This window comes from Myotis nattereri, assembly GCF_964212035.1.
Source record: "Myotis nattereri genome assembly, chromosome: 3".
Classification (NCBI taxonomy): Eukaryota; Metazoa; Chordata; class Mammalia; order Chiroptera; family Vespertilionidae; genus Myotis; species Myotis nattereri.
This window is the reverse complement of record NC_138077.1, coordinates 162,463,908-162,476,306: the sequence shown is the minus strand read 5'-3', so window position 1 is coordinate 162,476,306 and position 12,399 is coordinate 162,463,908. Positions and strand designations below refer to the sequence as shown.

The window sequence follows — 12,399 nt, the reverse complement described above, 5'->3', positions numbered from 1 at the left end:
TTATACTTGTATGGGGCAAGGTTGATTCAATATACAGTGGGGCCTTGACTTACGAGTTTAATTCGTTCCATGACGGAGCTCGTAACTCAAATTACTCGTATGTCAAATCAAAAAGTGAACGAGTGAGACACGTAATGCTGGGCTGATGTTGTGGTGTGCACCATGACATTCGATGCGCCAACTACCGGTGGGGTATCTGAAGCTGGCTCGTAACCCAAATTTTAGCTCACAACTCAAAGCAAAAAATCAGCCGAGAGATGGCTCGTATCTCGAAAAACTCGTTAGTCGAGACACTTGTAAGTCAGGGCCCCACTGTATGTGCTACTTGTCCATTCAGATTCTGCATACATTTGAAGCAGAGTGAGTACGGTTTGCTAGTAGATTAGAGGCAAGAGTATAGCAGAGAGAATTCAGAGATTATCCTATGGTTTGGGGCCTCTGAAAGTGAAAGGATGGAATTGCCATTTGCTGAAGTAGGGAAGACTATGAATACAAGAAACTGCATGTATAAGTTTAGAGTTGAAGAGAGAATACTGGACTAGATGTAAAGATTTGGGAGTTGTTTTATAAAGCCATGAGACTGAATTAAATCTTCAACTAACTCTAAATAGAGGGAGGAAAAATGACCTCCAGACTGAGTCCTGGTACAATCCAAAATTTAAAGATAGAGGGAAGTGAAACCAAAAGAGAAGACTGAGAAATGGCAAGTGAGAGAGGAGAAGCATGATAAGAAAGTAATGATCTCAAATTCAAATGAAGATATTTCAGGGACAAATTAATGATTATTTGTAATTACTGCTGTTTCAAGTAAGATGGGCATTGAGACCTAACCATTACATTTAGTGATAAGGAGGTAGGTCTTTGTGTCTTTGACAAGAGCAGTTTCAGCAGAGTATAATAGAAGAAAGCTTGATTGGGGTAGAGGGCAAATCAAAGGAGGCAAATAGGAAACTGTAAATTTAGGCAAGACTTTAGAGCAAGTTTGATAAACGGAAAAGTGGAGTAATAGCTTGAGGAAGAAGTGGAGTCAAGAGTTTTATCATATTGTTGTTTATTTGTTTTTAACTGGGGCAAAGTTATAGTATGACTCTGTGTTGATGGGATTAAATAATAGAAAGGGAACATCAATGATGCAAAAAAAAATAAAAGGGAGAATTATTGTTAGAGCAATGTCCTTTAGTAGAGATAAGAACTAGCACACAGTGAAGGAATTGGATAGAAGTAGGCAAAGTGCATCTATCGAAATAGAAGTGAAAGTAGATTATGTGGGTTTAGACATAGGTGGTAGTCAATGTAGGAGTGGGAACTAGAGGTTTGAGGAAAGAGAGGAAGGTACAAAATAGCTATGTGGAGTGTGAGGAAGTAAGCTAGAAATTTGTAGAATGCTCTCTAGGCTGTACTGAGGGCCCACTTGTAGTTAGAGGGTCATGATTTTGAAGTAAGATCAATTAAGATGTATTTAATTAACATGGAGAGTTTTCCAGTAGTGTACAAAATAAATGATAAGGCAAGGGAGTTGAGGCTGTGTGGAAGAGACTGATTATGATTGTCAATGAAATCTAAGCAAAGTAAGGGAGAAAATGAGGTGAGTGAGAGACAGTGACAAGAGAGCAAAATGAACAACAACAACAAAAAAAACAGGAAATATAGATTAGACAATAGATAGCTAGATGAAACAATATTAGCAGAAACATGGTTTTTAAGTTTGAATAACATATACATGGGGGGAGTTATTGTACTCTTCTTTCTTACTTTAGGGTATATTTGAAAATGGCCATAATAAAAAGTTGGGTGTTTTTTTTAACTGATAAGATGGTTTGTGTGGTCAAAGATTTTTGGCACCGTGATTCCAGAAGAAGTGAATTAGAAAGAAAGGACTTGGAGTCTAAAGAGTGATCTGAGGGAGCTTGAGAGGACAGAGTACAAGGAGGGCTATCCATCATTGTCAGTAACAGGGCCTAGGGGTATTACCAAGGGAGCTAAGGGACTAAGGGAAGGTGGAGGATCAGATCATTGCAAAAGAAGAGACCAAGGAACCCAGAGGTCAGGCCATTGTAATAATTATCTACGTGGATAATGAAACACTAAGAGCATGATAGTGAGCAGTGACATTAAAACCTTCAAAGATGAGGGAGCATGACTCAACAGAATAACTGAAAAAGCTGGTAGTTTTTAGAGGAGAAAGCATTTGAAAGTGAGGAAGACAAAGACCCACATTCGCCCCATCGCAGCCCCCACCAACCTAGAGGTACAAGGAATATACAAGAGAAAACAGCTTCCACTTGGGAGGGCTGTGGAGAAGCAGTATCCTCGGGGGAGAGTTAGATATTAAGGGAGAAATTGTTCTACTAAAAATCTAAATTAGTTGGTTATTGCACCTGAATGTTAAATTGGGCTATCTACCTCCCGGCAGTGAAAGTTTCATAAAAGGAGAAATGATAGGTTATGTAGTCCTTAGGATCGGACAAAGGAGGTATATAATTTCTTCAGAAGAGACCAACATTTTCAAAAATTCCAAGAATTTTTTTCATAGATTCTTAATCACTTTTCTAATCCTAGCAACTAGAACAAAACATGAAATGTAATAAGATTATGATAAATGTCTGTTTAACCAGACTCATCAGACATGGAGGTTCATAGTGGACAATGTCTTTAATGGCACTTTTTGAAGGTACAAAGTTTATCTTAAACCCATAAAATGGGACATGGTCGTGAGTTTTCTATTGATCTTAGCTTTGAATCTGAGATGGTATTTTCAAAAGTGAAGCTAATTATAAAATTAGCTTTAGCAATTCTTTTCCTATAGAGACTTGGACAGTAGAAGGCACAGAAATAGTTAATAGTTTTTAGCATTCACTTTATTCTTTCCTTTTGAAGAGGAAAACTTGCCATTTAAAAACATGCAAAGCTAATTAAAGCTTTTCCACTATTTTATTATCTGAATGTAGTTGCAAATTCTGACTTAAAACTCTTATCAGGAGACTCAACATCCCTCCCTGAACAGCAAAGGAACATTCAATTAACACTTCAATACAAGTGTATTTTAAATAAAAATATACATTTTTGTTTATCTCATTCTTTACAAATGCAAATACCCTATTTTAAAATCCAAGCAGTGTTGCCTTTCTTTTATTCTTTGGGGAGACAAGTCCTTTCTTTATTTTACAGGGAAGACCTGAATTTTCTGAAGTTGTTACCAAGTTAGAAGAGTGCCTCTGCAACATTGAGGTAAGAAATTTAGCTTCTGAAATGTGTTCATTAAAATAGTCCTGACTGTCCAAGGATGTTGGGGAATGTAGGTAAATGGTGCTCATGGAAAGAGGGTGTGAGGGTCCATAACTTCGTTCTATTTCACCTTGTTAATTAGTCTCCCAGGGTGGAGCAGAACTGGCTGCGTCTAGGGAGACAAAGGCAAAGCCAGGGTCAATTGGGGGCCCTTTCAATAACAATCAGGCAGGCAAATGGCATACCCAGGTTAAAAATATTGATATGTAGAAATTTGAAAATAATAACAAATGTGTTAGAACGTAACTATTTAAACTAATTTTTTATATACATGCTCCTACATATAGTGACACTTAAGCTAAAATATTAAGCCATTGTTCATTTATGTTCAATGAGAAAAGGAAAAATTATCACTATAATTAGTGCATACATTAATTGGGAGGCATTGCTTTTATGCTACACATATATTGCACAAAGTGAAATATGTTGGTAATCAGGTTAATGGAATTTTCTTCCCTTAATATCAAGGAGCTGCTTGCTTTAATTTTCTCTATAATTGCCTCAATTTTCTATACACCTGGTAAGGAGATAGCATTTGAAAATAGGCAAGGAAGTAAAACATGAGCACTAATTCAAAAATAATATATTCCCAAATGCAAATGAGAGTTATAGAATAGGAGAACGAGCATCACACCTACAGGCCTGCATATATACGCACATATGGAGAGAAGGGGCATGAAGTGGGGGGAAACAGCATCAACCTGAGATTGCACAACTAAATTTCAAAGTGGAACTAGTCAAAGAATATTTTCTTCCCTTCCACCCCCCAAAAAATCTCAACATAGTCACTGGAATCTAGTCGAGTGGAAGAGGCTTTCTAGTCTACAATTGCTGCCTGCTGTGATCTGCAGTGATAACTCTGGCTCATCACTCTTAACTGGTTCCTTTAAAGAGGTAGCCTTTTGCGTAGTAGAAGGAAACTTCAGTCTTTGGGCATAAAACGTCCTTTCCCTTCTCCTCTGTCCTGAAACATACAATGTGGGGAGAAGTCATATATTTCGTGGGGCTGCAGATGCCCCACCAACGAAAGCATCAGCCAGAGGCCTTGGGTGTGGAGAGATGCCTTGATTTCCAAGTACTCTCTCGCTTTGAACCTTTATGTCTGAAATATGATTGCTTCAAGCCTGGGAATATATCCAAGTAGATCATAGGGTAGATTCCAGAAACAGGAGCAATACTAAGATCTGCTAAATTAGCTTGTCTTGTTATATTGACCAAGCCTCTTAGCACAAATCTCCTCTAGTGGAGAAGATGAATAATTATGGACAATATGCAAGAGAATTTGCTGGACTGGGTTACACTAATTATTGGACCATAATCAGCTTTAAGGGGCTTGATTTATGGAAGTTTCATAGGGCTCTATCCGTTCTGCTCTTCAACGTTTTAATCAGTGGTTTAGACCAGTGGTCGGCAAACTCATTAGTCAACAGAGCCAAATATCAACAGTACAACGACTGAAATTTCTTTTGAGAGCCAAATTTTTTAAACTTAAACTATATAGGTAGGTACATTGTTATTAGCTTAATTAGGGTACTCCTAAGGCTCAGGAAGAGCCACACTCAAGGGGCCAAAGAGCCGCATGTGGCTCGCGAGGCACAGTTTGCTGACCACGGGTAGACCAAGGGCAAGAAGGCACTGCTCATCAGATCTTCATTTAAAATAAAGTTAAGAGAGACTTCTCTGTTCTGAGATGGCCAAAGGAAATAATACCCAGTTATGTCCTTTTAAAAGGATAATTAAAACTGGGACAAAAACTTTAGAAAAGAGAGATCAAAGAGGTGAACAGATTGAAAATCATGTATTTGAGAACCAATTAAAGGAAGCTGGGATGCTTGTCCCAGAGAAGAAAAAATTAGGATGAGCCCAACAGCTGTCTTTCAATATCTGAAGAACTATCATATGGCTAAGGGATTGGCCTTGTTTTCTTTGGGCCAACATATGGATATGAAGTGCAAAAGTAGATTTGGTTTATTTTGAGAAAGAGCTTTCTAATGGTTAGAGCTCTCCTGAGATAAATAAAGAAATCTGGAGGCAGTGAGTTCCTCATCACTGGAGGTCCCCGTCAGCCTACCAAGCTGACTTAAAAATGATACACAGAAGAAATTTGATCATTGAAGAGTTTGAAGGTTTGTTTCAACACCAACATGACATGACTCTCAGAGCTTTACTTAGAAATGTCGCGGCTACTATGAAGAGCCTAGAATTTACATATGTTATTTTTTTAAACCAAAGTCTACCGTCTACATGTCTTATGAAATTATAATGTCAATAGCACTAATGTTCTGAGCTGGGTTAGGTAGAATGAAAAAACAGCAAGGCAGCAAGGTTGTAAAAAACTCAAGAAAACTACTCTTCTATTTTTCCTCTTATCTTTCTCATTTTCTTTCCTCATACTTTTCTGTTTTCCAGTTATGCTTAACTATTTGTAACTATTTTTAAAAAGTCTTTCACAACTCTATTTAGTCCTCATACTTACCAGACATTATTCTTCATTTTATAAAATGGACACATTCTTGGAAAAGTGTAAATTCATTTTATGCAAAGGGAATAATTTTATGTAAAAGTAATTTTAAGCTACAATTTAAAGGACTCTGCCATGAATTTTATCACCACTGTAAAAAATGTAGAACATCTTTTAACCATTAAATAATAACCTTTTAAATATCTATTTCATGAATCGGATTTGAGCCTACTCTGTTTTCTGAAAAATGAGCATACATTTAACGGGCCAGCCCTCAATACAGAACTAGGTCACAAAAGTAAAGTAAGCTAGCCAGATGTTGCCATCAGAGGCCAAAAGGAAAAGCCAAAAGCAAGCTGCGAGGAATAAAAATTAAAATATGAGAAATCTCTAGACTAGAAGGTTAAAATAAAGCCATTTTCTCTCCTATGCCTTTAAGCCTGTTGGATTTATTAAGTAATTGAAACTGCTCCTCCTTCACTCAGCTGATGTCTCCTGCATCGAGTAACAGCAGCGGGTCTCTCTCTCCTTCCTCTTCTTCTGATTGTCTGGTGAGCAAAGGAGGACCTGGCCGGAGCCATGTGGCAGCTTTAAGGAGTCGTTTTGAATTGGAATATGCTCTAAACGCAAGGTCTTATGCCGCCTGGTCCCAAAGGTAAGGGGTCATCTAAGCAACAGTCTGAGAGGCAAGTCAGATTCCGGAATCTCATCAGGTTAGTCACCCAATTTGATTAGTGTCACGGGGGATTTACCACCCTTGTGGCAAACTTTGAAAGAGGAATTTTTGAGCCCATTTCTTTAATAATATTATGATATATATATATATATATATATATATATATATATATAGTCTATTAGTTTAGGTTCTCTGAGTTTCAAGTAACAGCAATTAACTCTAGCTTAAGCAAGAATTGTCTAGCTACAGCAACAAAGGAAAATTACTGAAAATATTCTGGGGTTATCTTACAGAATCCAATGAAGAATTATTTATGCAGGAACTAAGAATTCTTTTTGCAGATCTGAACATGGAAAGGTCAGCATTCTAGAATTATCACATGGCCCAGCAACTCCACTCCTAGGTGTTATATATATACCCATTAGAATTGAACACAAATACTTGTATTCAAATGTTTATAGCAGCACTATAGCCAAAAGATGGAAACAACACACACATCCATCACCAGATGAATAAACAAAATGTGGTATCCATACAATAGAATATTATTCAGCCAAAACTCAAGGCTATATAACCATAGCATTTATTTCTTGCTCATGTGTTCCTAGAGTTTGTGATTGGCCCTTTTTGTATATAATGGCCACCTCTAGTCTAAGCAAATGTGGTTGAAGTGGAGGTATGGTCATCTTTCATGAATATAAACATGGTGGCCAGGGACCCTTGTTCTGGATGGGAAACAGAAGAGGCAATCACTGTGAGCCCAACAGATACCCTAGAAAGTGTGCACTACAACCCATGGAAAATCAGAAACGACTGGCTTAAAATCTCCATCCTTCCACATGAACTCCAGAGCATTTACACATGATCTGTTACCTATGTGCACTCACACACACTGTCATCAGAGTACAAATATTTATCATTAAGGTGGAGAAAGATTAGCAAGGACCTGACACCATCTACAAACAGCTACTGTTGCCTCTTTAGCCGCAGTTGTTATATTCCCGGTCTAACAAAAGAGTTGTAGCTGCAGCTTTGAAGAGAATCATGAAGCCTTTAATCTAGGAATGTCATGAGATTAAGTATCAGCAAGTTTGATTGAAAACTGGGCGTACTGAACACAAGGCTTTATTGGATTCCAGTCTCTCACATAATTTCATAAGGGGCTCACAGGCCAAGATTAGATTAGTTTCAGTCACAATATCATCTTCTAGTTCCATCTGATCTTCTTATTCTTTGCTTGTGATTTTAAAATTAATCCTCTGAACAGTCAGATTTTGATATGTCCAAAGCACAGTCAGCTGAGGTCTGTCTGCTTGAGGCGGAGGTTAAGAGGATGGGCAGTGGAATCAGACACGTCGGAGGTTCAGGCTTAACCTTACCATTTACCAGCTCAGTGACCTTGGGCAAAGTTACCTACCAGCTCTCAGGATTGTTATTGGGAGAGGCAGTACCGTCACAGGAGTGATCGATGGAAAGATACCAGAAGACCAAAGCAAAGGATACAAGTTCCTATAATACAAGCAAGTCAAACAACTTACAGTTCGTAGACAACTATACAGCATGGGAGACACAGTAGCAATCCCAATTGGGTGCGTTTGTGCTGGGGGAACACAGATTCTCTGACCTTCAAGAACCCAGAGAGGTCTACCACTCCTCATATAACTGCTTGAATGGGGTGGGGAAAACCCATTTTTTAAGATGCAGCTTTTGATAGCCTCATAAGCTATTTTATACCCTCCTTCACGACTGTTATGGAACTCTAGTAAGTGTTTGTCTGTTTACTTGATTCAAATTTCTCTTAACAACCTGGTACACTCTAAGCATTTGCTGTGAGTGTGCATGGAAGATCAGTTTGCTAGTTGTACCTTCCCTATAGCAAGCTCAGTCTTTGGACTGCTTGCAATTAACTCCAGAATAGGTAAAGCATTTAGCTAAGGTGTAAGATTCACCTGTAAGGTAAGACTATCTTTTATTCATAACTATATCCCTAGTACTTTGCAGTGTGATTGGCATAAAGCCAATATATAATAAATGTTAAGTTTTATAAAAAATTGGATAAATTGTCTCTATAAATCATAATTATTATTAATTTGGGGCATAATCAGTAAACAAGCTTTAACTGTTTTCTCTATTTGTTTCATTTAAGTAGCTATCACTATTGAGCATCTGCTGCATGCTGGGTACTATTTTAAACACTTTGAATAATCATCTAAGTGAGCCCTAGGGAGTACAGTATTCCAATTTTTATAGATGAGGAAGTTGAGGCTTAGAAAGGGTAAGCAACTTTCCTAAGGTTATGGAGGCAGAGTGGGAATTCTCACCCAGGACTCTCCTATGCTTTCAGAATTTCTCTGGTACTGGAAGTGGCACTTTGCAGATACTTGATATATTTTCCCAGTACTTATATCTGCTAGACTTCTTCCAGTTTCTTCTGGAATTGGGTCAGAGAAAGAATTCAGCTACTCCTCCCACGCCTGCCTTTTCAGCTTGTGTAGTATATGAAAGACAGAGCAAGTGAGACAAGAGATCAATAGGTTCTTAAAGTCAAAGAGCCTGAGGATGCCCGAACTGATGAACTAACTCCAGCAGAGCCAGGAGTTTAACAGCCTGGAAGACAGTGGCTCTCAGCTTCGGCTTTACATTAGAATCCCTGGGGAGCTTTTACAGGCACCAATGCCCACGACCAATTAAACCAGAATCCATGGGGGTGACACCCAGACACCAGAATCTTTTAAATTCCCCAGGTGATTCCAATATACATCCGAGTATGAGACACATGCGAGGAGAGAATGCTACACTGCTAGCCTGCCAGTCACTCTGTGGGAAGGGGATGCAGCTGATAGAATAAATGGAAGAGGAAAGTGGGAGCCCAGGTGAATCAGCAGCTGGGACCAAAGGAGAACATTGTGAAGGCTGATTACCTGGCGGTCTCTCCCCAAAGTCTGCAATGTACTAGTAACCTCTGATCTAAGAGGCATTCTAACTTTCATTAAAATCACACAAAGTGTAATTTTTAGCCTGGCATCATGCTTTAAAAAAATGAGGACAAGATTTGGCCTGGAGTTCTCACTAATGTATGTTCCCAGTTTCAGGTCTCAGAGCCTTCAACACTTATCTTTAAAATGGTACATTTATGTGTAAGTTTGCAGCCTATAATTATATAATTCTTTATTTGATGGGGGGTTTTGGTTGTTTGTTTGCATATTTGTTTTTAGTGATGATTATTTTCCTTTATAAAATCAATGTCAAGATGGGAAATGTATCAGATATTGCTCCACAGGTAATAGAAATTCAGTAATTCTGCTCTAACAAGTCTAGCTCAGTGGATAGAGCATCAGCCTGTGGACTGAGGGTCCCAGGTTTGATTCCGGCCAAGGGCATTTACCTCGGTTGCAGGTTCCCGGCCCTGGTCGGAGGTGTGTGGGAGGCAACCAATCGATGTGTCTCTCTCATGTTGGTGTTTCTCTCTGTCTCTCCCTCTCCCTTCCGCACTCTCTAAAAATCAATGGAAAAAATATCCTCAGGTGAGGATTAGAAAAAAAAAAAAAAGGAATTCAGTCATTCTTGCTGAAATGACAAATTGGGGAAATCTGAGATTGAGGAAGGCATGCCTGAAGTTCTGCCTCTTTTAAAATATTTTGTGTCTCTAGATATATTTGGAAAGCTAAGCATGTGGCACTTGCTCCTCCCGCAAGGTCTGAAGTCTCCCATTTTGTACATGGATTATATCATGTAAATTTAGAAATGGCAAAGTGATGCACAACCTTTCAGATGCGAAAACCAATTAGTGTTTGTGTGGGGCTGGGGCTCTGAGAATAGAATGCTATGACCTAGTTAGCTGTCCAGGAGAAGAAAAACAGAGATGCAGAGTTTGGAACCGTAAAACACATACATTTGGAATTAATTTCTCACGTTACAAAAGGGCCCATCAAAGGGTACCTTTAAATAGAAACCTTGCATAGTGCACTTAAAATTCAATTCAACTTATAAAAGTTGAATATAAGTTATAAAATTTTAATGTACACACAGTTTTTCCGGAACGCAGCAAATGAGTAGGACGATAGCATCATAAAACTGATGTTCCTAGAAGGAATGATAAAAGAAAAAGAAAAAAAAAACAAAACAGTCATGAGAGGATTGGGTCCATTTGCTGTTGTGGAGCAGATATTTATCAAATAAAAACCAGTAGTGTCTCCTCCTTATCGCCGAAGGTCAGATACTCCTCTTTTTAATACCACCTCTCCTATGTGCTATTTTGTATTGAAACTTCCCTCTGCCTCCTTAAATGTTCTCTTTTCTTCAAAACCCTGCTTCATCTCAAATTTATTTCTCTTGCCAGCTCACCACAATCAAGTTTCAGCACCGTGTTCATGATCTCTGCAAACTCCTCCCGTCTTGTTTCTCCCTTCTTGAGTTTTCTTGTGATTTCATGGCTTCAACTCTGTCCTATTTTTCTGTCTCTCTCTCCCACCTCCCTCCCTCTAACACACACACACACACACACACACACACACACACACATCATACACACATCCATCACTCATGCACACAGTTAACCCCCAGATATGCCCGACCGTAACTTATCTGCTTCCTTTGTGAAGTCTCTAATTCTTCTCCCCTTCCAGCTTCCCCATGTCCTAATCCACTTACCGCTCTACTGCCAGCATATTCTTACTTCTATAGAACTAAAGTATGCCATTACCCTACTTTAAAACCATCAATAATTCTCCATTGCCTCTAAAATTTAAGTGCAAGTCTCTCTTCCTGGAACCGCAAAGGGTCAATGATACACGTTTCCATTTTAACTCCCACGGAGCATCATACATTCCACTGGTGCTAGTCAGAGAGGGACACTGTCATTCCTCAAATGCATTCCGGGGTTTTGGGAACCGTGTGAGGCATTTTTGGTAGTCCCAATGACTAGGAAGGTGCTCGTGATGCTTAGTGGCCCTGGAGACAGAGTGTTGAACTTCTACAATGTTTTGGACAATTCTACAAAATAAAGAATTTCCTGCACAAAATAACAATAGAATCCCTGGTAACATACATTATAGGCAAACTGAAAGTTCTACCATTTTCCATTCAGGCCTTTACCTACTGTCAACCTATTCCTTTATTTTAATTTTAAATCTTAATCCCCTCTCTACCTTGTCAAAATATTAATCAGCTTTCAGTATTAGCTCAATCAGCTTAATGAGGGAGCTTTTTCTGGGGCTACCTCATCCCCATCTGGGCCTTTCCAAGGGCCACAGCACTTTGTGCCACTTTATGCACTTACATTATTTTGTTTTATATTGTAATTATTTTTAATTCCCCATTAACTCATAAATAAGGACAGAAATTTTCTTCTTTTCTGCTTTATTCAGGTGCCTATACTATCTTCTTTATGATTTAACTGTATGTAGTAAATATTAAATTTTTTAATTTATAATAAACTAGAGGCCCAGTGCATGAATTTGTGCACCAGTGGGGTCCCTCCGGCCTGGCCTGCAGGATTGGACCAAAACTGACTCTCTGACATTCCCTGAGGGATCCTGGATTGTGAGAGAGTGCAGGCCAGGCTGAGGGACCCACTGGTGCGTGATCAGGGCTGAGAGGAACCTGAGAGGGGTCCAGGGTGTGTCCGGCCCATCTCACTCAGTCCCGATCAGCCAGACCCCAGCAGCAAGCTAACCTACCGGTCGGAGCATCTGCCCCTCTGGTGGTCAGTGCCCCTCTGGTGGTCAGTGTACATCATAGCGAGCCATTGAGAGGCCTTAGCATATCATTAGCATATTATGCTTTGATTGGTTGAATGGCCAACCAGCTGACCAGACACTTAGCATATTATACTTTTATTATATAGGATTAGGAGAATCATTAGTTGGGCTATGAAAGTTTTTGATCCCTACAGTTCTATCAATTTCAAATCTCCTTTTGTCCAAAAACAATGAACCACCAGCTAACTCAAGCTTCTTTCCACCCCACTTCCTCATCA

General features: G+C 39.1%; 1 protein-coding gene across 1 annotated transcript in view; it reads left to right on the top strand.

Annotated features, from left to right (window-relative positions):
* Positions 1-12,399, top strand: part of LOC308517138 (serine/threonine-protein kinase TNNI3K) — a 283,922-nt gene that overhangs the window by 229,219 nt on the left and 42,304 nt on the right. The window contains exons 22-23 of the mRNA XM_081088195.1: positions 3,169-3,228; positions 6,232-6,401. Coding sequence (XP_080944321.1) covers positions 3,169-3,228; positions 6,232-6,401 — 230 coding nt within the window. The remainder of the gene's footprint in view (positions 1-3,168; positions 3,229-6,231; positions 6,402-12,399) is intronic.